At 44.8% G+C, this 27,490-nt stretch overlaps 1 protein-coding gene across 2 annotated transcripts in view; it reads right to left on the bottom strand.

Annotated features, from left to right (window-relative positions):
• The window catches only part of RPN2 (ribophorin II), a 62,527-nt gene that overhangs the window by 34,218 nt on the left and 819 nt on the right, over positions 1–27,490 (bottom strand). For both annotated transcript variants that reach the window (XM_016937887.4, XM_016937886.3), the window contains exons 2-7: positions 23,128–23,321; positions 8,968–9,063; positions 8,235–8,410; positions 3,490–3,565; positions 2,549–2,683; positions 2–178 (exon numbers count right to left, since the gene is read on the bottom strand). In XM_016937887.4, coding sequence (XP_016793376.1) covers positions 2–178; positions 2,549–2,683; positions 3,490–3,565; positions 8,235–8,410; positions 8,968–9,063; positions 23,128–23,321 — 854 coding nt within the window. The remainder of the gene's footprint in view (position 1; positions 179–2,548; positions 2,684–3,489; positions 3,566–8,234; positions 8,411–8,967; positions 9,064–23,127; positions 23,322–27,490) is intronic.

The following is a 27,490-nucleotide window of genomic DNA, read 5'->3' as shown; positions in this document are numbered from 1 at the left end:
CCCGCAAGATAGCCTGTTCATGAGTGTCGGAAGCAGAGCCCTCAGGCACAACCACAACTGGCATGTGGTAGCGATTATGGGAGAGCACAGCAGCCGCAGAGGCCACGCTGAAGGCTTCGGAGAGGGACTCGAAGTTCTTCTTGCTGAAGATCGCGTTCATCAGCTGGATGACCTGATCCTGAAAGAAATGCGAAATGCAGCTGTTTCTCTTCCTCTGCTGGGAAGGTGGGAGGGCCACTGCTGTAGAGGAAAGTCACCCTTATCTGTTTCGGGTGTTCACATGGGAGGTCTTTTGGTCAATGATCCAAATTCGTAGATGGAGAAAACGCAAATATTCTGCATTTAAACTTAGAACTTGGATGTGGTTGTTTTTTTTTTTTTCCATCTTCCTTTATAAACTGAAATTCATGATTTGTCAGTTATTTAATAAGTGCTTATTATACAGGCCAGGTGCGGTGGCTCATGCCTGTAATCCCAGCACTTTTGGAGACCAAGGCAGGTAGATCCCTTGAGGTCAGGAGTTCGAGACCAGCCTGACCAACATAGTGAAAAACCCCAACTCTACTAAAAATACAAAAATTAGTCAGGCATGGTGGCATGCGCCTGTAATCCCATCTACTCAGGAGGCTGAGGCACGAGAATTGCTTGAACCCAGGAGGTGGAGGTTGCAATGAGCCAAGATCACGCCACTGCACTCCAACCTGGGTGACAGAGAAAGACTCTGTCTGAAAAAAAAATCATAATAATGCTTACTACACAAATGCAGGGTACTTCCAGATAACTACTGAGATATGAAACTATATTATGAAATATATATAATAGTAATTATTTGTTAATGTCTATATATGCCAGGCATCATGATAGGTGCTTTACATGCATTAACTCAAATTTTGACAAAAACTATAAAAGATTGCTATTATCAATGTTTCCTAAAAAATGAAACTGAGGCTAAAGGAGGCTAAATAACTTCTGCAAGTTACCACAACAACATTAGCAAGACCAACATTCAAATGTAGGACTGTTTGTCTCCAAAGTCCTTCTACAAGAAAATCTGTTCTTTCCTGATTCTCATTATCCTCCCAGCTAAGCTACCTTTCCTCCCAACCTACTTGTAAGTAGTACACTGAGGCAAAGTTTTTATTTATAAGACCAAACTTTATAGCTAAAATGTACATTAAAAAGAAACTAAAATAACTCTCCATTAAGAACTAATGGGCTGCTTAGAGGAGAAAACTAAAAGCAATTTTTTAAAAAAGTGGAACCTAAAAGGCATTATTAAAATTCTGGAGTTTATTTGCTTAGGAGGAAACATTTTCCCCTTCAATCAGTTTTGTTTTTTAAAATCTACCATCCAACAAAAGGGCTCTCTTGTTCCTGACAGTGTTATTCACAGTCAACATGAAAGAATTTTCTTTAATTGGACCAATTACAATTTTCCATCACTATTCTGTTAAAATGGGTGACTGTTCACCAGAATTGTTTTGTCAAAAGCAGTGACAGCGAAATTACTCCAGCCAAGTACCTGGTTAGCAGCAGCTTGGAAATAAAGGAAGAAAATGTTTAAGTTGTATAAGTACAATATCATTAATTCATCTACTTTACTGTGTATAGGACAATCAGCAAACAATCTGTACCCTAAGACCCCACACTCTTGCAATTTCACCCATAATAGAAATTAAAAGGGAGTATATTTCTAGACCTCCTACACTTAGGACAAAGGAAGAGACACAAAAAGAATGCAAACACATGAATAACTTATTTGACCACATGGAGAAAATATGAAATTAATTCCAATTATCCAAGACAGATAACTATTTACTTAAAGAAACTTGGCACAAAACTCATAATGCATAAAGAAATGAAAATTCTCACTTAAAACCCAAATCTCTCCTCCTAAAATTTAAATAAAAGCAGCTTGTATTTTAAGTACTTTAGATTAAGGGCTGGTAACTCCTCACAAACAAGGGGTACAAAGACGGTCCTACTCAAAAAGTCTTCCCACACGCATTCCAACTAAAGATTCTTTCAGGTTAACAACCTCCTCTTGAGAAAAAGAATGAACTCTTGGCGGATGTGTGATAGACACACATGCCTCTCAGTGAACTATGTCCATCAGCAAAGATTAGCTAAGATTTAGCCGTTGCTGAGGATAAGGGGGAAGGGAGGAGAAGCAATTGTGAGCCCAGAGAAGGATTTGAATGGGCCACCAGAGTGGAAAGCATTCGGGCGACAAGCAGAAAAGGGTACTGGGAAGAAAGGGAGATGAAACAGGAGTAATACACGTGGCTTCCTTGATACTACCTCGTGACATGTACATACCCCATTTAAAGCAAGTGTGGTTTGTTTACACGTCTACCTCACTAGCAACCCATTTCTTGAAGACAGGCATTACATCTTTCTATTTCTCATTCTTAATCCCTAACACAGGACACTGAGTGAGAGCATCCCAAGGTACTGTCTGAACATTCCTCTCTGATAAAAGCCATCCTTAGCAGATACAGCTGATGACCCCTTTGGGTTTCATGCCTGAAAATTGTTAGATGGGTACCTCCTTAATGGATGGCTCAGTCCCCACATGATCCATGAGCTTGTAGGTGGCAGCCACAAATAATGCTGTTGTTTCCAGTCCTTCTTCAAACTGGAGATACACGCCCCCGAGTTCATCCAGGCGAGCAACAAGGTCCTGCCATAACAAAACAGAAATATGCTGGATGTCAAGTAACAGCAGAAATGAGATGCGCGAACCACTGTCAACCCCACTGCAGACAGCTTCGTGACATCTCTCACTTTAAATCTGAAGACCATCTCAGTCACTTCATACTTTCTCAAAAATGGTGCTTAGGCAGAGTAAAGTATATCAAACAGACATTTGAGGAGAGCACTATCTTCTGCAGTTTTGGGAGGGCTCCTTCCTTGGCCCCTTGTATGCAGGCCCAAGCCCAGGAGTCATGGCACAGAACGCGCCAGCTGCTTTGGGTGGAAAGCCAGTGGGCCAGGCTGCTGTGCACCCAGGAAGCATCATGACACAGATGGAGTCCGTGGCCATCCATTTGAATACAACCTACAAAGCACAGCGTTTCCCAGAATTTCTTAATGCTCCAAAAGACAAAGAGAGATATACTGCTCTCCTAGGCAACATGACTAGGCAACCAACGTGCCTGTGAAGCATCCAGTGAGAACACCATCAGGACTGCTTGTCACCCCTGCCAGGCAGTCCATGACAGAGGTCCCAGAGGAGCATGATATTCTGGGCAAAGGCAAGGATAGAGCAATAATAAAAACCACAGTCACCACGTCCTGAGGACCTATTATGTAATAGGCACAAATATTCCTCAGGACACAATACCTTAATACAAAGAACACAAGTGTGCCATGGATATAAGAAGCAGTGTAACCTGTAGTAACAGATCATGCATGGCTATCTGCAAGATTCTTCTGCAGAGTGTCAAAGACAGGAGCTGGGAGATGCATTTGGCAAAAGATTCACACCTCAATCTCCTCCACGATGCTCCTCAGGTCAGCCTGCTGGGACAGGTGGGATGCTGTCTGCAGAGCCTGGACCGTTCTGGAAGGTAAAGAGTAGAACCCCAATGAATGGCAAGTCTTGTTTCATCCACTCACCCCTTCCCGTACTTGGACATTTTCACAAATATCCTACTCTTGTTCTTTAGAAGTACAAGTTGGTCTCAGCCTTTAAGGAGTTTACTTATAATCCAGTTAGGACAGGTGTGACAAAACCTGGAAAAGATCATCACAGCTGAGAAGGCAACCCAGACAACAGAACTGGCAAGAAGAACCGTGGGCATTGGGCTGGGCGCAGTGGCTCACTCCTGTAATCCCAGCATTTTGGGAGTCTGAAGCAGGCAAATTCCTTGAGCCCAGGAGTTCAAGACCAGCCTGGGTAAGATGGTGAAACCCCATCTCTACTAAAAATACTAAAAATGAGCCAGGTATGGTAGCGTGTGCTTGTAGTCCCAACTACTTGGGAGGCTGAGGCCCAGGAAGCAGAGGTTGCAGTGAGCCACTGCACTCCAGCCTGAGCAATAGAGTGAGACCCTGTCTCAGAAAAAAAAAAAAAAAAAAAAAAGATTGAAGCAAAATTCACATAAAATTAACCATTTTAAAAAGCAAACAATTCAGGGGTGCTTACTACATTCACAATGTTGTGCAACTACCACCTGTCTAGTTCCCAAATATTTCCATCAGTCTAAAATAAAACCCATTGGTTGAGCACGGTGGCTCACACCTGTAATCCCAATACTTTGGGAGGCCGAGGCGGGAGGATCACTTAAGCCTGGGGGTTCGAAACCAGCCTGGGCAATACAGTGAGACCTCATCTTTACAAAAAGTTTAAATATTAGCTGGGTATGGTGGCACATGCCTATAGTCCCAGGTACTCAAGAGGCTGAGGTAGGAGGATCACTTGAGCTAGGGAGGTTGAGGCTTCAGTGAGCTGTGATTGCACCACTGCACTCAGCCTAAGTGACAGAGTGAGACCCTGTCTCCAAAAAAAATAGATAAAACCCACCGAGCAGTTTCTCCCCATTGTGTCTCCCCTTAGCCCTCAGCAACCAGCAATCTATGTTCTATCTCTACGGATTTGCCTATTCTGCTATTTCACAGAAATGGAATCATACAATCTGTGTCCTTTTATGTCTGGCTTCTTTCACTCAACAGAATGTTTTCAAGGCTCATCCATGTTGTAGCATGTATCTGCACTTCATTCTTTTTTATGGCTTATTCATATATTTTTATCTATAATTCTGGAAGATAAGCTTTTTAAGATGGAACATGATAGATGTATACATGTAAGACTTATTAGATTCTATTATCTTAATGCAGATAATTTGGAAAATATAAATGGTGCTTTTCTGGGTGAAACTGGGAGAGAAGAGGCCCCCTGGTGGTTAAACAGACTGCTGCTTCCACCCCGAATGGTTTCCTAATTCCTAAGAGATGACTGGGCCCTTGTGTAAAACCACCACTTATCAAGTCAATATGTCAGGGAATGTAGAGCAAGAATCTGTCTGCTTATGTCAAGAACATAACAATTTAGATACTCTCCATGGGAAACTCATTCCATTAAGATGACAAGTTGGAAAACAGCAGAGTCACAATTTACAGAGAGACAAGCCCCAGAGTATTCAACGACACCTCTGGGATGCTTGCTGTTATCATACACTTGAGAAAATGAAACCTGAATTTCCAAACAAGACAAAAATCACACATCTGCCCGTGATAAACGCTGTGCTCAGAAAAGGCAGTTAAGATAGCCTAGAAAGAACTTCTCAATTAAGGTATCATTTTTTTCTCTTTGGAATGAGAGAGTGCCGTGCTGGTAACAACCTCAGAAGTTTTAGAATGAAATTAATCCACTGAGTTTTAGAAAGTTTTGTCACTGGCTTTAATTACTTATTCCCCAGCCAGCAATTTCTTTTTCTCTGGAGCATAATACTGTATTCGAACACTAAGAAAGCAGATCTTATCTTGCTAATATATAGCAGATGATTCAGAGAAATTGATTTATGACAGACTACAATGAGATCTTCTCAGGTGGTTCATTCAAACCTACAAGTATTTTCTTTTTTTCCATTCAAGACAAGTTTACAAACATACACTTCCTAGAAAAAGCCCATTTAAATATAGAAGGCCCATTCAGAAGAGTTCTAATTTATATCAGCTTGCCTTTAATAGGGCAAATTAATAGTAATATAAGGCAACCTACCAGTTGGATTTCACAATGACCCTACGAGACATTCTCCCGGTTTGCATATGAGAACACTGAGGTTTAGGGGGGCTAAACAACCCACTCATGGTCACAGAGGTTGAGTGGAAGAATGGATTTGAACACAGTTCTTTCTGCTCCAAAGCGTATGTTCTTCCTACCTATAAGCTTTCTACAAGACAGCAGAAACACAAAAGTATAGTTTCATCCTTTATTAACTCCGTTGGGTACAGACCATGTGCCAGGCTCTCTAAGCACTGCAAGTAAAGCTTATGGCTGGGTGTGGTGGCATGTGATTATAGTCCCAGCTACTCAGAAGGCTAAGGTGGGAGGATCGCTCAAGCTCAGGAGTTTGAGGTTGTAGTGAGCTTTAAATATGATCGCATTGCACTGCAGCCTAGATGACACAGTGAGACCCTGTCTCAAAAAAAAAAAAAAAAAGCTTATGACCTAACATACAAATAACAACAACAAAGGAAGTAACAAACTCTCTAAGAAGGGGGACCTGTTTGTTAGGGACCTAACAAACAAATGGTCCACAAAAGGAACTCCGTTTCCTACACGCCCACCAAGAACCAGGCACTGCGCTAGGGTCTTCACACCTATTATCTCACTTAATCCTGTCAGTTGCTTTGATGTAAGAATTATGGGTTTCATTTTAAAGGCAAGGCTCAGAGAAGTTAGAAATTTGGCCAAAGTCAGACACAAGGAATGAAATAGCTGGTGTTCAAACCTAAGTCTGTCTGACTCCAAAGTGGATGTACTTCCCCTGTACTTCTTCCTGGGGTTCTGGGGTTTTGAGGAAGGGGATTTTCCCTTCTGCTTGGAAGGAAATGGGAATTTTTTTTGTAGAAGGTAGCATCAAAGTAAGGCAGAGGCACTAACAGTGGCATCATGGCATGAGATGATGGTGACTGGAGAAGCATTCCCCATGAGGGATTAAAAGCAGATATCAAAATATGTCACCTGAAATCAAAGGCCCAAAAGGGCCAAGCACTGGACAAAGTGTGTACAAAATGTCAGCCCCAGAGTCACTGATGATTGACCATGTGAATATAGGGAGGGTGTGAGGAGGGACAGAGAGGGAATGTCAATTGCCTGTGAACCCTGTCCTTAACAAAGCTTTAAGTTTAGAGAAAATCTGGTTGTTAGCAAAAAAACAAAAAACAAACAAAAAAACCTGGGAAACAATCTCACTGTTTTGAAAGGGGGAATTGGTATCACCAACCTCTTGCTAAACAACGAACAGGATTCCAGAAAGGTACTCCACACCCTCCTTCAGGGTTTGCAATTAAATGGTGAACACAAATAAAATAACAAAAAAAAAATTATTGTTTTAAAGGAGCAGTTTAAGTGTTAAAAAAAAAAATTACAACCGGCCTGGACAACACAGACAGGCCCCATCTCCACTAAAAACTAAAAAAATTAGCCGGGCAGCCGGGCGCTGTGGCTCACGCCTGTAATCCCAGCACTTTGGGAGGCCAAGGCAGGTGGATTGCTTGAGGTCAGGAGTTCAAGACCTGGCCAACATGGTGAAACCCTGTCTCTACTAAAAATACAAAAATTGGCCAGGCGTGGTGGCGCGCCTGTAATCCCAGCCACTGAAGACGCTGAGGCAGGAGAACTGCTTGAACCCGGGAGGCGGAGGGTGCAGTGAACTGAGATCGCGTCACTGCACTCTAGCCTGGGTAACAGAGTAAGACCACGTCTCAAAAAAAAAAAAAAAAAAAAAAAAAATTAGCAAGGCATGGTAGTTTGCACCTGTAGTCTAGCTACTCGGGAGGCTGAGGTAGGAAAATCACTTGAGCCCAGAGTTCAAGACTGCAGTGAGTTTGATCATACCATTGCACTTCAGCCTGGGTGACAGAGTGAGATCCTGTCTCTAAATAAATAAAAATTTAAAACTACATATATTATCACTTAAGAGCTTAGCAAAAAACACCCTGAAGTTACAATATTTCCATTTATAACAAATAGGAAAGGTGCTTCTCCTTCACCTAAGCCTTTTGCAGAGTAGCAGAGTCTGATTCCTAGAATACTCCACCCTCTGAGCAACCACCTCACCCACCAGATGCTGTCTTTCACAACTTCCAGGGATCCTGAGAGCCCCCACTTTGCAGAGCCTCCACTGCCAACATGTCATCCTGCCCTAGCCAAGCCTCAACAAGACATGCACGTGGCTCCTTCTCAGTTATCTGCCCTTGCTCTAGCCCTCCAACCGCACAAGGCAACTGGATCTCTAGGTGGTGGTGTGCTCATGCTCTGGCTCAGCGCTTGCCTTCTGTCTGCGAGGCTTGCAGAAGACTGTGTCCATGTGAGCTCCACGAGGACACGGACCTTACCTGCCTTCATGCAATCATGTCTGCGGTGCCTTGCAGAGCACCTGGCACACGGAAGTATTTACTGGAAGTACTTGCCCAGAAAGTATTTGCTGAACCAATGAATGAGCCCTCTTAGGATAGGACCCGAGACAAATGAAGCCTGAGAAATGCTCGAGATGACAACTCACGCCAGCACAGTCTCCTCCTTGCTGAGACGAGCAGTAAGGGCACTGAGTGCTTCTTGGGATGCCAAGGGAAGGCCAAAGCCACTTAGAGCTGCAACTGCATGGTAGATCTGGGTAACAGATGAGTCCTCACTGACAGCTGCCAGAAGCAGATCTTTGGTCTCATTTGAAATAGAGATCTAAGAAAGAATTGGCAGACACAGAGTTTTAGAACAGGTCTTGGCAATTTGTGGCAGGCATGGCAAAGACAGAATGCGGAGCAGCTGCCAAAGTCACCTCCGCCTCGCACATGCTCATCCCCCTCTAATCCCCAGACACCAGGATGAAATGTTTGCAAAACTTCGGTACAACACTCCCATGTGAAAAGATGCTGACAAGTTACCTTTCTACTTATATGGTTCTCCTATGTTCAATAAAATGACTTCCAGAAACCTCGTGTGGGGGTACACTTTGAACATTTTTACGTGTTAAAGGGAGATGGAAAGGAAAAAATCAAGACCTACCAGAAGAAAAGCAAAAACTGTACAAAAAGGTTATTTAAAACCCTTGAAAAGTAAAAACTTAGGAGAAACATAAACTATACTTTCTTAAGGAAAAAAAAAATCACAGGAATGGAATTCCAACTCGCAATAATGGACTCTCATAATCAAAAAAAGGATGTTTGACATGACTCCTCCCCTTTAAAAATGCACTTTAAATAGTTAAAGTCATTGTCAGCGCAGGAACCCGGACTCACCTCACATCCTGAGAGGGCCTGGCTGGCCTGGGCGGCGTAGAAGAGGGAATCCACATTGCTGGGATCAAGGTTAGATCTGATGTAGGTACATGCTTTCTACACAGGGGGGAAAAGTCAATGTTAAGTGGTGACACATGTAGTGAACCAGGAAAAGCAAAGGCGTTTTTAGATAACATTCTCAGCCATTATAGACGGCTTAAGGAATGAGCTACATGAATTTAGTTAAGTAGTTACTTTCCATAGGACACGGTATTACCCAAAATTGCTCACTTCGTACAAAGAGCAATAAGCCTGAAGGCGCTTGAGTCCTTCCGAACCTTAGAAAGGAAAGAAGGAAACCACTTCCCGGATCACCTGTCTGGCCATGGACTGTGCTGGGTATTTAGGAAGCTCTTCCTTTTAACAACATGATCCTTTGGTAGAGATTATCACTATCCCCATTTACCTGAAAAAGAAACTGGGGCTTGAAATTGGCAAGTAATCTGATGAAGGTGACAAAGCTACCAAGTGGCAGTCTCTTCTGATTCCAACTTTACTGGCATCTCCACTTAGATGTCACCAAGGCCAAGTCAGGCTCAACAAATCTAAAATGAGCTTAACGCTGGGTGCAGTGGCTCGCATCTGTAATCCCAGGCCTTTGGGAGGCTGAGACAGGAGGACTGCTTGAGCTCAGGAGTTGAGACCAGCCTGGGTAACATGGTAAGACCCCACCTCCACAAAAAATTCAAAAAGTAGCAGAGCAGGTGGCGCATGCCTGTGGTCCCAGCTACCTGGGAGGCTGAGGTAGGAGGACTGCTTGAAGTTGAGGCTGCAGTGAGCCATGTTCATGCCACTACACTCCATTCTGGGAGACAGAGCGAGACCCAGTCCCCCAAAAAATAAAAATAAAAAATAAAATGAGCTTAAAACCTTCTATTTCTTCACCAGGACTTCCCAGCTCATGCATAGGTAACACCATGCATCCAGCAACCCAAACCAGAAACATGGGAACCATCCTTGACTTTTCCCCACCCCTCCAAGCCTATCAAGTCTACCTCTTTTTCATTTCTCAGGCCCAGTCCCGCCTCTAGTTTCTGTCACTGCCTTACAGCAGGCCCTTGCCATTTCTCACCTACATTGTCCCAGTCGGTCATCTCCTAAGCGGTCTAAAGCCATGCAATCCATTCTGCACACTGCTTCAAGACTGATCTTCACAAAATACAAGTGTAACCGTGTTGCTTTACCTTTAAAACCCTTCAGTGGTTCCCTATTTTTCTCAGACAAGATCCAACTTCTGACACAGCATGAAATGCCCTCAAGACTGACCCTCCCTCTCCATGCTGCCTTCATCACCATAGCCCTAACTCCAACTCCAAAATCTTACCCTCTAGCCTCCTGCAGCTATACCACGCTCTCGCTATTTGACATGTTTGACCCTACTACCCACCCTGCCGGGAGCACCTTTTCCTTGTCCTTCCTGCCTGCCAAACCAGGTCCTATCTTCAACTCTGCTCAGATGTTCATCTCTTCCTGACAGTCCTCCCAGGAGAGGCCAGGTATCCACCCTCTCAAGTGCTCCCCCAAAGCACGTACCACACTGCACTTACTAGTTCCCCCAGTGACTAGTGGCCCAAGATCAGAGACTTTGCCGAATGCCCATCACAGTGACTGGCACAAAGGAAGCACATCACAAAATCCCCAAGCCCCCGCTACTACGACTCTCCTCGACTTCAAGAAACAGTATCAAATCAATAGACTGCCAATATTTTGGCTGAAGTAATATAAAATTCAGCTATTCAAAAAGATGTGGTAATAATAACAGTTAAAAGTGGGTGCTGGCTGGGCACAGTGGCTCACGCCTGTAATCCTAACACTTTATGAAGGTGAGGTTGGAGAATCGTTTGAGGCTGCAGTGAGCTGTGATTACACCACTGCAGTCTGGCGTGGGTGGCAGGGCAACACCTGTCTCAAAAAAAAGAAAAAGGCTGGGCACGGTGGCTCACGCCTGTAATCCCAGCACTTTGGGAGGCCGAGGCGAGCAGATCACAAGGTCAGGAGATCGAGACCATCCTGGCTAACACGGTGAAACCCCATCTCTACTAAAAACACAAAAACAAAATTAGCTGGGCGTGGTGGTGGGCACCTGTAGTCCCAGCTACTCAGGAGGCTTGAGGCGGGAGACTGGTGTGAACCCGGGAGGCGGAGCTTGCAGTGAGCCAAGATCGCGCCACTGCACTCCAGCCTGGGTGACAGAGCGAGACTCCGTCTCAAAAAAAAAAAGGGGGGGGGGGACTGGGCGCGGTGGCGCTCACCTGTAGTTCCAGCTACTCAGGAGGCTGAGGCAGGAGAATCCCTTGAACCCGGGAGGCGGAGGTTGCAGTGAGCCGAGATCGTGCCACTGCACTCCAGCCTGGACGACAGAGTGAGACTCCTCTCCCGCCAGAAAAAAAAAAGCGCGGGGTGCTCCTGGAGAGTAGGACAGGGTGGAGGGCAAGGGCAGCACGCTGCCTTTCACTAACAGCTATTTTGTATTGTCCAATGTTTTACTGTGTGTACATGCTACTCCAACCAGAGCATTTTTTTAATTTTATGAATGAAATTTAAATAAGAGTCTCAAAACAAATGAGTTTCAACCAGAAGTTTTAAAGAAGCCAGAGGGAGAAAGGAAACAAACAAAATACTTCACTTTGCATCAATTAGGGATCTGAAGAGAATTAAGTAAAGCTACTCAAGGAGTCCAAGCAGGGGAATGCAAGGAAGCTGAAAATATGTGCTTTGTCGCCATCTGGTGCTTTAACAATGGAACGACAACACTGGAGACCCCAAAACAATGACTACCTCTACTTCTACCTCTATCATTACCTCTTTCTGAGCACTTAAAATGTGTCAAACGCTGTTCTAAGTGCTTTATGCGCATTTCTCATTTAATCCCCTATCTATCTCATGAATCAGGCACTCTTATTACCTTAAGTTTACAGGTAAGAAAACTGAGGCATCATAAAGGCAAAGTAACTTGTCCAAAGTCACTCAGCTTTTAACTAGGGGAACTAGAATTCCCTGGCTCCAGAAGAGCCTGGCTCTGGTGTCTGAGCTATAAAACCTCCAATTCTCAAGAGCCCACTAAAAACAATCTATTCTGGAGTAAGACAAGCATCATTCCTACACTTTGCAAAGACAAATCAAGGTAAACCAGTCCAGTGTTCAGTGGCTTCAAAGCCCAAGATGTTGACGGCAGAGTTTACACAGCAGCAGAAGCAGGGACACCTCCCAGAACATGCTCAGCCTGCTCAGTGAGCCCACCCAGTGCTGAGGCTTCAGCCAGCTACTGTCGGGGGACTGGAAACTCTGACTCCAGCTGCTCTCCAACGTTCTAGACTCATCTTCCCGACTGAAGGCTGAAAACTGCCCCCTAAATGTTCACCCCCGATCTGCTTGCTTCCAACTTTCTGTGCTAATACCCCAATTAATCAAACACCCTCTTGAGCAAAGAACACCAGTGCTTTCTTCCAACTTTCTGTGCTAATACCCCAATTAATCAAACACCCTCTTGAGCAAAGAACACCAGTGCTTTCTTCCATCATAGGTTTTCCCCTACAACTCCCTGAACCTAATCAAATACGGAGGCCTATAGAAAAGACATCTGCCCTCCCCTCCCCTATTTCCTCCATAAACAGCTCCCCGCTACTCTGGCTGCCTCTCAGACTGTGCTTTGTCATCTCTTCAGACTTTGTTACTGTGATGTGCTGCCCAGGCACACACTGGCTGGGGCCCCACGCCAGACCCTTTCTAACTGGGCCGGCTTTTCCCCAGGTGCTTCTTACTGCACTTCCCCACCCACCTCTGCTCCAGTTGCACAAGCACCTCACTGCCCCAAAGCACAACAAGCACTTGGAAGCCTCCAGGCTTTGTACACCCTGTCTCTCCATCTGGAAGCCCATTACCTCGTCAATCCAACTTCTCCTATAATGTGTTAACAAAACTCAAGACTTATTTTAAAATACAACTTCCTGGCTGGGCGTGATGGCTCACGCCTGTGATCCCAGCACTTTGGGAGGCTGAGGCGGGTGGATCACCTGAGGTCAGGAGTTCGAGACCAGCCTGACCAACATGGTGAAACTCCATCTCTACTAAAAATACAAAAATTAGCCAGGCGTGGGGGCGTGCACCTGTAGTCCCAGCTACTTGGGAGGCTGAGGTAGAAGAATCGCTTGAACCTGGGAGGCGGAGGTTGCAGTGAGCCGAGATCGAGCCACAGCACTCCAGCCTGGGTGACAAGAGCGAAACTTTCAAAAAACAACAACAACAACAACAATTTCCCTCAACCCTTCTCTCCCCTCCAGTGCCACCTTCTCTCTTCCCACACAGCCACACTGCTCCAGTCTTCATGTCCTCACCTCCACTCATTCCAATTTGGCTTCTGCCCCCAGCAGGCCAGTGGCAACCTCCAAATTGTCGAAGCAGAGGACATTTTCCAGTGCTCACTCCTCAACAATGGACAGACCGATCACGTCCTCACTGGGAAACATGCGTGCCCGTAGCCTTCTGGGATGCCACCGCACCCTCCTGGGTCTCCTACTTCTCTGGCAGCTCCTCCCTCAGTTTTGAGCTCTCCTGCTGTTTCTCAGCTCCTAGGCCTGGCTCTCATCCCACCACCCCCTGCCTCCCTAGGCCATCCCATCCATGCCCATGGCTTCATCCCAAAATTCTATGCAGATAATTCTCAGACCCGTACCTCCAGCCCAAACTTCTCTCAACAGCCACTTACATGACTCAAAGGTATTTCAAGCTCACCATGGTAATGACCAAATTCGTGATCTTTCCCAGACAAACCTCATTGTCTTCCTGTGTTGCTGTCTCATGGAATGGCCCAACTACCCATCCATGCAGCAGAAGCAGAAAGTCCAGGCATTATCTTTTGTACCCCTCCTGCATTCAATCTTGCCCTGTAGCCCCCTGCTATAGTCTGTCTTCCAAAAAGCAAGAGAGAAGTCTTTCCAAAATGCAAGGTGAATCACGATACTAGCTATTTAAAATCTATTGCTCATTGGAAACAGATCAGAACTCTTCCTATGTGGGCCAAGGCACTGTGGCTTGGCCCCAGCCTGCCTCACTCCTCTCCCTCCCTCCCACTCTGTTCCACACACCTCCTCCTTTCAATCTCAAATGTAACCTGCTCTCTATCCTCCGCACAGGCTGTTTCCTCTGCCTGAAGTCCCTTCTCTCCTTCGTCTCACAGTTAACTCCTCCTCTCCCTTTAGAATTCAGATCAATCACATCTTCCTTCACTTCAGTGCCTACCACATGCCATGTGCTGTTCTAGGAATTGGGGATACACAACAAATAAAATAGACAAAGTCCCTGCCCTTAAGGAGTAGAGTGAGATTAGGGTGATGCAGAGAGGGTTGAGTTTTGGGTTTGGGGTTTGTTTTGTTTTTGTTAGTTTTGAGACAGGGTCTTGCCCTCTCACACAGGCTGGAGTGCAGTGGCATGATCGTAGCTCACTGCAGCCTCCAACTCCTGGGCTCCAGCGATCCTCCATCCTCAGCCTCCTGAGTAGTTGGGACTACAGGCACACACCACTACACCAGATAATTTTTTTTACTTTTTGTAGAGACAGGGTCTCATTTTGTTGCCCAGGCTAGTTTCAGACTCCTGGCTTCAGGCAATCCTCCTGCCTCAGCCTTCCAAAGTGCAGGATTATAGGTGTGAGCCAACACACTCAGCCCACAATGAGATTTAAATTCGGAGATTTCCTCAGGAAAGCCTTTCCTGGCAAATCAAAGTCCCCTATTCTACCCCTATAAAATCCCCTATTTATAACAGCACATATCTCCCCTTCATAAAACTTACCATTGTTGCAAATATTCGTGCATGTATTTGATTACATGATTAATGCCTGTCTCAGCTATTAGACAACATATTCTTAAGAGTGCAGGGGCCCTCTCCCTCTTTATGGCTCAAGAGTAAATCCCCAGTGCCTAGCACTATACCTAGTGCATAGCAGAAACTCACTATATATTTGCTGAGTGACCAAATGAAGCCTGCAGCAGCCAGCACAGATGGCAGCACTCCGGTGCAAGATTGTGGCTTTCTTGGCAGACAGGGTGAGTGCCGGCTCCCTCTGCTGGACTCCCATGGTACTTTCCACAAACAGCCTGTCTGCCTCTTGGCACTCAGCACTGTATTACGGTACTCTCAATGGATAATGAGCTCTCTTGTCTTCTCTGCACTTAGCACAATGTCTGGCACACAGCAGATGCTCCATAAATGATTACTGCGTGAAGGATTGCCTCATTCTCTGCTATCCCCAGGAATGAACTAGTGCCTGACCCACAAACAAATATACTTACTACTATATGCACTCATCATGTGCCAGGCACTACACTAAGCACTTTACACTTATTATCTCATTTAATGCTCACAACGCTTTATAAGGGAGGCATTTTTTTAAACTAATTTGGTTTCTTTGAGACAGGGTCTTGCTTTGTTGCCCAGGCTGGACTGCAGTGGTGCCATCACAGCTAACTGCAGCCTTAAACTCCTGGGCTCAAGCGATATCCCTGCCTTTCTGCCTCAGCCACCTAAATAGCTAGGACTAGAGGTGCATGCCACCGTGCCCAGCTAATTTTACTTTTTGCAGAAATCAGGGGTGGGGGGCGGGTGTCTCACTATGTTGCCCAGGCTAGTCTCCAACTCCTGATCTCAAGTGATCCTCCCACCCCAGCCTCCCAAAGTGCTGGAATTACAGGCATAAGCCACTGTGCCCAGCATGTTCTTAATCTTGTAAAAAGCTAAATAATGATATCTGTAAAATCACCTTTCTGACATGCTTATGTTTTATATAAATATAACTCACATGAAAAATGCTCACTCTTTCTTTTTTTTGAGACAGGGTCTCAAAAAAAAAAAAAAAGTAGCTGGGACTACAGGCACCCGCCACCACGCCCAACTAATTTTTTTGTATTTTTAGTAGAGACAGGGTTTCACTGTATTAGCCAGGATGGTCTTGATTGCCTGACCTCGTGATCCGCCCGCCTCGGCATCCCCAAAGTACTGGGATTACACGTGTGAGCCACCGTGCCTGGCCTTTTTTTTTTTTTTTTTTTTTTTTTTTGAGACAGGGTCTCGCTGTGTCACCCAGGCTAGAGTGTAGCAGCACAGTCTCAGCTCACTGCAAAACCTCTGCCTCTGGGTTCAGGCAATTCTCCTGCCTCGGCCTCCCGAGTAGCTGGGATTACAGGCATGCCCACCATGCCCAGCTAACTTCTGTATTTTTAGTAAAGACAGGGTTTTGCTGTGTTGGCCAGGCTGGTCTCGAACTCCTGACCTCAAGGCATCCACCAACCTCAGCCTCCCAAAGTGCTGAGATTACAGGCCTGAGACACCGCACCCAGCCGATGCTCACACTTTATAACACCTAAAATCAACTCTCATTCCACATTGCTGTCTCCATAGTTTCTATTCTCATTAAACCCCATTTCTCCCAGTTTTGCTGCTAAAACCTCTTACGAGATAATAACCAAAATCTCTCCAAATATATCGATCTGTGAGAATAGGCAACAGTGTATCTAGGGGAGCCCAGGGAGTTCTCTCTATTGAGCTGAAGGCAGCAACAGCTGAGCAGGACATGCACCACTATACGGAAGTGACAGTAATGACATAAATCTCTCAATGGATTTATGTGGTTTGCACATCTAATGAGGAAATTCAACAGCTCTGAAACATGCATACAACTCCCTTTCTTCCATTACTTATAATGCACACACCACCTAATCAACACAGCATATTTCATAAGCAATTAGAATGGAGTATGTGATTAACCTATTTATTTTCTGATCAGCAGGCACATTTAGAGAGCTCCCATTTTGATTGAGCTAAAGTTTACAGTTCAAATATTTGTTAGACACCCGTGTGTCAGATGTATGCTAAGCAGTGAGGATGACAGTCTGAAAAAAAAATTCAATCAATGTGTACCAACTGCTACTACTATTTATATATAGTCATACTACTCATAAGGGTAATACTACGTATTACCACATGCCATCAACGTGCTAACTACCCTGCACACATTATCTGTGAGCTGAGTATTATTATCTCCATCTTACCGATGACAGAACAATTTTGAAAGGTTAAATAAGCTGCACAGGTGACTCAGGTGTGAAGTTTTGAAGTTAACACCTTGAAGGCAACCACTCTGACTTCAGCATCTGTATTGTAAACATAAAGCCACAGCCAGCCCAATCATGTAATTATCCCAAGTCACACTGCATGGCAGCTGGCCGGATGCCTCTCAATCTACATCTTCAGCCCTAACCAACATCCCGCAAACTTGTGATGATGGCAGAGAATAGCTTTGGGGGTATGTGTTCAACCTAAATCTCCTATAGAACTCCAAATCATTCCTCCGTGACCCCCTACACTGAATCCTGTGGTTCCACACAAGTTTGAAAACCTTCAGGAGAAACTTTTCATCCTGCATTCAAATCCTGCCAGAGGTTAACATTACTATTCCAATGTTATCTCCTATACCTCACAATACAAAACCTCTAGTCAATTTGCTCTTTCTCTCTCCCCAGGGCCTCTAAAGACAACACCAAAAACCAGAGCAGAAGTACGAAGCATCACTACAAAAGGCACTGCATTCGCACTGTGTCTGTGCCAGGCATTGTCTGAACTCACCTAAACAAAGTATAAATAGAAGCAAACCTTTTCAATGTAAGAACGATAATAGCTACCATTTCCTTTGAGGGGCATACTGTAATTTCACTTTCTTCTTACAATGATTCAGTGAGGTAGGCTTCATAACTCCCTTTTCAGAGAGGTGGAGCCAGAATTAAAAGCTTGGGTTAACTGACTCTGATGGGTATACTCTTACTTTTGAGCAGAACTAATTTTATCAGGAGGTATATTCACCTTTAGGGTTTATAAGAGTGTAATCATGAGGAAACGTCTGTATCTTTAATAGAGTCACACACAGGAAGAAAACATTGGGCAGAAACGGAGAGCTGGCTGTCAGGAAAAAATTTGAGTAAGCTGGATCTCATATAGCTGCGATTAGCAAACTTTTTCTGTAAAGGACCAGTTGGTAAGTACTTTAGGCTTTCTGGCCAGTCTAGTAACTATTTAACTCTATAGTTAAACTGAAAACCAGTTGTACCCAACGTGTAAATGAATGGATGTTCACACACACACACACACACACACACAGTTTGGCCCATTGGCAAAAATGGAATATTTTGAGCACCAAAAAGGATAACCATTGAAATGGATTGAAAGATATCAATTGCTGAGAGGGGTGGCTCACGCCTATAATCCCAGCACTTTGGGAGGCCAAGGCGGGTGGATCACCTGAGGTCAAGAGTTCAGGACCAGCCTGGCCAACATGGCAAAATCCTGTCACTACCAAAAAACACAAAAATTAGCCAGGCGTGGTGGAGAATGCCTGTAGTCCCAGCTACTTGGGAGGCTGAGGCTGGAGGATCACTTGAACCTAGGAGGCAGAGGTTGCAGTGAGCTAAGACTACAAAACTGCACTCCAGCCTGGATGACAGTAAGACTCCATGTCAAACAAACAACAAAAAAAGACATCAATTGGAGGCTGGGCACAGTGGTTCACGTCCGTAATCCCAGCACTTTGGGAGGCAGAGGCAGGAGGATGGCTTGACCCGAGGAGTTTGAGACAACCCTGGGCAACATGGCAACACCGTCTCTACAAATATTAAAAAAAAAAAAAAAAATTAGCTAGGCATGGTGACAGGTGACTGTAGTCCCAGCTACTCGAGGGGCAGAGGTGAAGGATCACCTGAGTCCAGAAGTTTGAGGCTGCAGTGAACCATGATTGCACCGCTGCACTCCAACCTGGGCAACGGAGCGAGGCCTTGTCTCAGAGAAAAAAAAAAAAGACACCAATTGGGACTATCAATTCTGCCCTTGACAGAATTAAATATATTGAACTTCCCTTCCTACCAAAAATAACTATGAAACTGTATGACATATATGAAATTGAGACACTGAACAACAGACAGAAAAGGCTGGGATCCTTGAAAGAAGGTTAAAAAGTACGACAATGGGCCGGGCACGGTGGTTCACACCTGTAATCCCAGCACTTTGGGAGGCCAAGATGGGCAGATCACAAGGTCAGGAGATCGAGACTATCCTGGCCAACATAGTGAAACCTCGTCTCTACTAAAATACAAAAAATTAGCTGGGTGTGGTGGCGTGCACCTGTAGGAGGCTGAGGCAGGGGAGTCGCTTGAACCCAGCAGGCGGAGGTTGCAGTGGGCCAAGATCGCGCCACTGCACTCCAGCTTGGCGACGGAGTAAGCCTTCATCTCAAAAACAAAAACAAACAAACAAAAAGTATGACAATGATAGCAGAAATGATGTGAGTTTAAATGCAAATACAGTTATAGGGTTCTTTTACTATTTGTGACATGGCAAAATAATAATTCAAGGTATTCCGTGAGAAATTAAGGATGCATATTAAAATCTCTAAACAAAACTAGACAAACACTAAAAAAAAATTAGATCTAAACAGTCAATAGAAGATATAAAACAGAATATTTAAAAATAATCAAGGGGCTGGGCGCAGTGGCTCACGCCTGTAATCCCAGCATTTTGGGAGGCCGAGGAGGGCAAATCACTTGAGGTCAGGAGTTCAAGACCAGCCTGGCCAACATGGTGAAACCCCATCTCTACCAAAAAATACAAAAAATTAGCCAGGCATGGTGGTGCGCGTCTGTAATCCCAGCTACTTAGGAGGCTGAGATGGGAGGATCACTTGAACCCGGGAGGCAGAGGTCACAGTGAGCAGAGATCACACCACTGCACTCCAGCCTGGGCGACAAGAGTGAGACCCTGTCTCAAAAAAATAAAATAAAACAAAATAAAATAAAAAATGAGACAGGAAAAGAGAGGGAAAAACAGGTAAGCCAATAGAAAACAAATAACAAGATGACAGATGTAAACCCAACAATATAATTAAACATAAATGATTGATCTTAAACATAAAAAAAGAATTAAAATTAAAAAAAAATAAATGGAATAAACGCCCCAATCAAAAGGTAGAAATTATCAGACTGGATGAAAAAACAAATCCCTACTATATACTATTTATAAGTTGTCAGATTAGTCTGACAACACCTTAATTTACAACTTCATCATCACTAAAAGTGAAATAACCAGATATTATGTATCTATTAATAGGAAGTCCACAGCACCACCTGTGAAATATTTTCACCAAGAAAACCAACCCTGAATATAATTTAGCCTCAAGAGCTAACTATCAGTTTACAGGGATACAAAGGATAGGGAAATATGTTCAAAAACATCATGAAGATACAATTAATCAAAGGCAGAATGTGTAAAATATTCCAGGACAAATGACCTGACTTATTCCACAAATAAATGGTATGGGGAGAAAAAAGGGAATGGGAACTATTATCGGTGAAAAGAGTCTTAAGAGATACCAGCAAAAAATGGAATGTGTAGACCTTCTTTAGATCCTGATTTAAGCCAACTAACTGTAAAAAACACTTTTGAGATAACTCAAGATAACTGAACATAGACTGAGAATTAAATGACATTAAAGAATTACTGTTGGTCAGGCACAATGGCTCATGCCTGTAATCCCAACACTTTGAGAGGCCGTGGCAGGAGGATTGCTTGAGGTCAGTTCATGACACCAGCCTAGGCAACATAGCGAGACCTCATCTCTACAAAATAAATAAATAAATAGAATAAGAGATACAAGTACAACAATATGTCTGATATTTGCTTGAAGACACTCCATCCAGCAAGCCAGGTGCAGTAGTGTATGCCTAAAGTCCCTACAGATTTGGAGTCATTTCCATGCTAATACAAGAAATGGTAGGCAGAATTCTAAAGACATTCATACTCCTCCCCCTGGATTTCCATCCACTGATTATTCATTTAAACACAAATTTAGGAACTGTTATAAAGTGATTTTGCAGGTATAATTAAAGCCCCAAGTCAGCTGACCTTACAATTCAGAGATTATCCAGGTGGGCTGACCCAAACAGGTGAACCCTTTAATAGCAGTTTTCTCTGGCTGGTGGCTGAAGAGGAAGTCAGAGAGAACTGAAGAGTAAGGACTCACCATGCCATTACTGGTTTAAAGGTGGAGGGGCCATGTGAGAAGAAATACCAATGGCCTTGAGGGACAGAGAGCAACTCCTAGCAGACAGCTAGCAAGGAAATGGAGACCTCAGGCCCACAACCACAGGAACTGGATTTTGCTGACAACACGACAACATGAATGGGCCTGGAGGCAGATTCTTCTCCAGTGCTTCCAGGAGGAGCCCAGTTTGGCCAATGCCTTCACTGTGACCTCAGGAGACACTAAGCAGAGGGCCCAGGCAAGCCTGTCTAGACTTCTGACCTGCAGGATTATCAGCTAACAGCGGGGTGCGGTGGGATGCACCCATAGTCCCAGGTACTCAGGAAGCTGAGACAGGAGGATCACTTGAGCCCAGGAGTTCGAGGTTATAGTGTGCTATAATCATGCCTGTGAGGCCGGGCGCGGTGGCTCACGCCTGTAATCCCAGCACTTTGGGAGGCCGAGGCGGGCGGATCACGAGGTCAGGAGATCGAGACCATCCTGGCTAACACGGTGAAACCCCGTCTCTACTAAAAATACAAAAAATTAGCCGGGCGTGGTAGCGGGCGCCTGTAGTCCCAGCTACTCGGGAGGCTGAGGCAGGAGAATGGCGTGAACCCGGGAGGCGGAGCTTGCAGTGAGCCGAGATCGCGCCACTGCACTCCAGCCTGGGCGACAGAGCGAGACTCCGTCTCAAAAAAAAAAAAAAAAAAAAAAAAAAAAAAAAAAAAAATCATGCCTGTGAATAGCCACTGCACTCCAGCCTGGGCAACACAGTGAGACCCTCTCTTAAATAAAATAAAATAAAATAAAGAACTATAAGCCATATAAGCCAATAAGTGGGTGGTGTTTTAAGCCCCTATATTTATGGTAATTTGTTCTTCAGTCAAAGAAAACTAAGGCAGATATGAGAAACTTGGCAAAGGAAAATTGTTTAGTCTAGTTGTCCATACTACTATAATGAATAAAATGTAAATTCACTTTAAGACTGTTCCTGGTCAGGTGGTGGCTCACACCTGTAATCTCAACACTTTGGGAGGCTGAGGCAGGCGGATCACTTGAGCCCAGGAGTTTAAGACCAGCCTGGGCAACATGGCAAAACCCCGTCTCCAACAAAAAAATACAAAAATTGCCAGGCATGGTGGTGCACACCTGTAGTCCCAGCTACTAGGGAAGCTGAGGTGGATGGCTTGAGCCCAGGAGACAGAGATTGCAGTGAGCCATGATCATGCCACTGCACTCTAGCCTGGGTGAGCCAGTTTCTGTCTCAAAAAAAAAAAAAAAAAAAAAAAGACTGTCCCGAATCCAGGAAAGGTTTTAATCATGATGCATTTTCCTCACCAGAAGTCCAAAAACATGTATCAAAATTGCCTGATGTAGTGACTACCATTATTTAATACATGTGAGTGCCTTCCACCTTGAATTCCCTTATTATTAGCCACACACATAGGGGGGCACTTAGTAAGTACATGTGGTATTGGACGGTCTCACTCCCAGAGCTGAAGTAAAAGTTTCTAGATGATCTATGCTTGCTTTTCTTGACATCCCACTAAAAATAACTGATCTGGTATGATCCTTAACATACATTAGGCAAAAAAACAAAAACAAAAACGGATCTGTCAAACTGAAATAAACTTCTTTTTTTGAGACTGAGTCTCACACTGTTGCCTGGGCTGGAGTGCAATGGCGGGATCTCAGCTCACTGCAACCTCTGCCTCCTGGGTTCACATGATTCTCCTGCCTCAGCCTCCTGAGTAGCTGGGATTACAGGCATGCAACACCACACCCAGCTAATTTTTTCTATTTTTAGTAGAGACAGGGTTTCACTGCATTGGCCAGGCTGGTCTCGAACTCCTGACCTCGTGATCCACCTGCCTAGACCTCCCAAAGTGCTGGCATTACAGGCGTGAGCCACCACGCCCGGCCAAATATTTCTTATATTGGATTAACCTTGGTTATCCTCAAATGAGCAAGAGTTAGTTTTGAACTACCCCAAAGGAATATAGTGAGGGGATGAAGGTTCTCCTGAACCACCCTGACCACCAGGAGAAAAGCAGCCTTACCTTTGCATCTGGCACCTGAGCACCAAGGCTGCTGAGTCCCACGATGGAGTAGAAGGCAGATTCCAAATTTGTGAAAGGGCGATCCAGCGAGGCTTTTAGTCTCTCCACGTCATGCTTGGTGAGGTAGTGAGTGGGCGTCAGAGCCCAGGTGCTGGCTATGATTGTCAGGGCCAACAGGAAGACAGTGCTTGAACCTTGGGGGGAAACAATCATTCAGTACACTCTACACTCTTCCAAGGTGCTATACACAGTCCCAGTGATGACGCACACCAAGATCTGGGAACCAAATCACATGGGGAAGGGCGAGGGAATCCAGGGGTTTAACCTGAGGAGAAGCCTTGGGAAGGCAGGGAGCCTGCTCTTCAACTGGTGGAAGGACAGTCCTCCCAGCAGCCTCCAAGCATCTAAAGCACAGGCCTTATCCTACTATTCCCATCTGAAAGATGTCTGTAAGTCCTCTGCCTCTAAGGACAAACCCAATCCTGAATCCTTACACCTTGCCAGCCTCTCAACCAGATCTCCTCCCTCGCGCTTCCCGCTATCTGTTGCTCTCTGGCTTCTTCTCTGTCCTCTAAGAAGCCAGGTTCTTTCCTGCCCAGCATTTTTCCATGCTTTCCCCTACCTCAACTTTGCTTAATTTTCACTTTCAGAATTCAGCTCAAGCACCTCTTCCTTAAGCAGCTCTCCCTAGGATTAGTTCCCCAGTACAATAAAGTAGGGAAGAACCCAGACTCTGGGGCCAGGCTTAAATCACACCTCTGCCATTTATTAGCAATGTGCCCTTGGCAGTTATTCAACCAGCTGGTGCCTCAGTTTCCTCAAGTGTAAAGTGGGATGATAATAGTATCTACCTCAGAAACGATTACACGAGTTGATACAGAAAGATCTGGCCAGGCCAGCACTTTGGGAGGCCAAGGCAGGTGGATCACCTGAGGTCAGGAATTTGAGGCCACCCTGGCCAACATGGTGAAACCCCGTCTCTACTAAAAATACAAAAAAATTAGCTGGGTGTGGTGGCGGGTGCCCGTAATCCCAGCTACTTGGGAGGCTGAGGCAGGAGAATCGCTTGAACCTGGGAGACAAGAGGTTGCAGAGAGCTGAGAATGCGCCATTGTCGCCAACCTGAGCGACAAGAGCAAAACTCCGTCTCAAAAAAAAAAAAATCTTAGAATAATGACTGGCACATAACAAGTGCTATACCAATGTTAGCTACTACTTCTAATACTATTATTATTGTTGTTCTTGCATCCACTCATAGAAATCTGTACTTCTCTGTGGAATTTTCTACAACTTTAACAGTGTAATGTCTGATTTCTCTGCTAAACTGTAAGTTCCATGAGGATAAAGACTGCTTCTTTTGTTCATCCCAGTATTTCCAAGTCTTGCACACTGCCTGGCACATAGTTACTGAATAAATATTTGCTGAATAAATGGAAAGAAAAATTAATCCCCATCTATGATGCCCCAGGGGACAGGAAGCTGCAGGAGTGGTACATTTCTACTTCATTTATTTAAAAAAACAAAACAAAAAACACTTTTGAATGGGATGCTTCTTGATAAAGTGCATTGTCTGGCACCCAAGTAACAGCAGTAACAAATAATCACTAGGCTAACATGAGTGGCCCTAAATCCTGTGCCTTTAGTGTTAAATTAAGCTTGAACTAGAATCCTTGAAAAAAGGCACTATTGGCCAGTGGCAGTGGCTCACTTCTGTAATCCCAACACTTTGGGAGGCTGAGGCGGGCGGACGCTTGAGCCCAGGAGTTCAAGACTAGACCAGGCGACATGGCGAAACCCTTTCTCAACAAAAAAGAAAATACAAAAATTAGCCAGGCATGGTGGCGTGTGCCTGTAGTCCCAGCTACTCGGGAGGCTGAGGTAGGAGGATCACTTGAGCCCAGGAGGTTGAGACTGCAGTGAGCTATGATCGCATCATGGCACTCCAACCTGGGTGAAAAAGAGAGAACCTGTCTCAAAAAAATAAAAGACAGCCGGGCGCAGTAGCTTACGCCTGTAATCCCAGCACTTTGGGAGGCCGAGGTGGGCAGATCACTTGAGGTCAGGAGTTCAAGACCAGCCTGGCCAACATGGTGAAACCCTGTCTCTACTAAAAAGACAAAAATTAGCCGGGTGTGATGGTGGGTGCCTGTAATCCAAACTACTTGGGAGGCTGAGGCAGGAGAATCACTTAAACCCAGGAGGCAGAAGTTGCAGTGAGCCGAGATCGCACCACTGCATTCCAGCCTGGGTGACAGAGTGAGACTCCATCTCAAAAAATATATAAATAAATAAATAAAATTAAATTAAAAAAAGAAAAAATCTATCACGTGGTGTATTCATCAAATGTATACTGAGCTACTATGTGCCACACACTACTTTAGGTGTTAAAAATACAGCAGGAAACAAAAGAAACAAAACTCCCACCCTCAAAGAGCTTCTATTCTAGTGACGAAAGACATCACATGAAATAAGAACATTATTTATCACATTAGAAAGTAAGTGCTATGGAAAAAAATAAAGTACAGAAGAGATATTTGGGAAGGGCTGCATTTTAAATACGGTAGTCTATGAAGGACTAAGAAATAAACATATTGAGTACGGACCTGAAGAAGAAGCAAGTCATAAAGATATCTGGTGGGAAACTATGCTAAGAAGAAAAACCCAATATGGCCAGGCGCAGTGGCTCACACCTCTAACCCCAGCACTTTGGGAGGCCAAGGCAGGGGGATCACCTGAGGTCGGGAGTTCAAGACAAACCTGGCCAACATGGTGAAACCCCATGTCTACTAAAAATACAAAACATGAGCCAGACATGGTGACTTGGCCTGTAATCCCAGCTACTAGGGAGGCTGAAGCACGACAATCACTTGATCTAGGAAGCAGAGTGGGCAGTGAGCTGAGATCCTGCCACTGCACTCCAGCCTGGGGCTCTATCTCCAAAAAAAAAAATAAGAAAAGAAAAACCAAATGCAAACATTCTGAATCAGGAGTATGTACACATACGGTGTTTTGTGAGATCAGCAAGGACAGTACAGCTTGAGTGGAATAAGCAAAGGGTAAGAAGTAGATGAGGTAACAGAGGTAGCAGAGGACAAATCCAGAGGGCCTTGTATACCACCGTAGTGGAAGCTACTGGAAAGTTCTTTTTTTTTTTTTAGACAGAGTCTCACTCTGTTGCCAGGCTGGAGTGTAGCAGCGCGATCTTGGCTCACTGCAGCCTCCGCCTCCCGGGTTCAAGCGATTCTCCTGCCTCAGCCTCCCAAGTAGCTGAGACTACAGGCACGTGCCACCATGCCCAGCTAATTTTTGTCTTTTTAGTAGAGACGGGGTTTCACCATGTTGGCCAGGATGGTCTTGATCTCTTGACCTCGTGATCCGCCCGCCTCAGCCTCCCAAAGTGCTGGGATTACAGGCGTGAGCTACCGCACCCGGCTGGAGACCACTGGAAAGTTCTAAGCAGAGGAGCGATTTGACTTACACTCTAATGGTATTACTGTGTTGAGAATAAACAATACTGTGTGGAGAACAGACCATGCAGGTGCAAGGACAGAGCAGGGGACACCAGTTGGGAGACTACCGCCATAATCCAAGCCAGAAGATGATGGTGGCCCAAACCAGGGCAACAGCAGTGAACATGATGAGAAGTGATGAGAGTCAGTCTGGCTAGAATTCAAAGTCAAAGCCTATCAGAAACTGCTAATGGACAGAAAGACCTAAGAGAGAGCGGAGTCAAGATACTAATGCTGAATCCCCAATGCCTTGTGCACAGGCAGGTACCCAATATATGAAGATCTAGTGAATGGCTGCGACTAGCATTTTCCCACCTAGACCGTAAATTCCCCTAAAACAGCACCCGTGTCAGAATCCTAATCTTCTCACTCCATGTTAACGAGAGCAGTAACTTTTCTGACTAAAAGTTGAGCACTTAATATGTTAGGTATGCCCACGCTATGCTGTGCTTTGCACACACCAAATCATTAAATCCTCACAACATCTAAGTAAGGTGGCTATTTTCTGCATTTCACAGACCAGGAAAGTAAGGCTCAGAAGTAGTTACCTGCCCTAGGACACATCACTGAAAATCAAACTTCAGGCAATTTGAATCCAAAGTCTGCTTTTAACCACTTTACTCTCCTGAACTTCTCAAATAATGAAACGGTGAGCCACTGACTCATTCATGTGTCACCCTGGGCAAGTAAGTTCCCTTCCGTGGGATTCCAACTTCTCATCTGTCAAATGGTAGTAACAAGAGTACATGCTTCCAAAGTTACGATGAGGCTACATGAAATTCCACCCTGCACAGCGTCTACTCAGTAACTTCCAATGCAGTTAACTTAGTTCTTACCTAGGGCCATGCCCTGTT

Source organism: Pan troglodytes, chromosome 21 (genome assembly GCF_028858775.2).
Source record: "Pan troglodytes isolate AG18354 chromosome 21, NHGRI_mPanTro3-v2.0_pri, whole genome shotgun sequence".
Taxonomy (NCBI): Eukaryota; Metazoa; Chordata; class Mammalia; order Primates; family Hominidae; genus Pan; species Pan troglodytes.
This window is presented reverse-complemented; position numbering and strand designations above follow the sequence as displayed.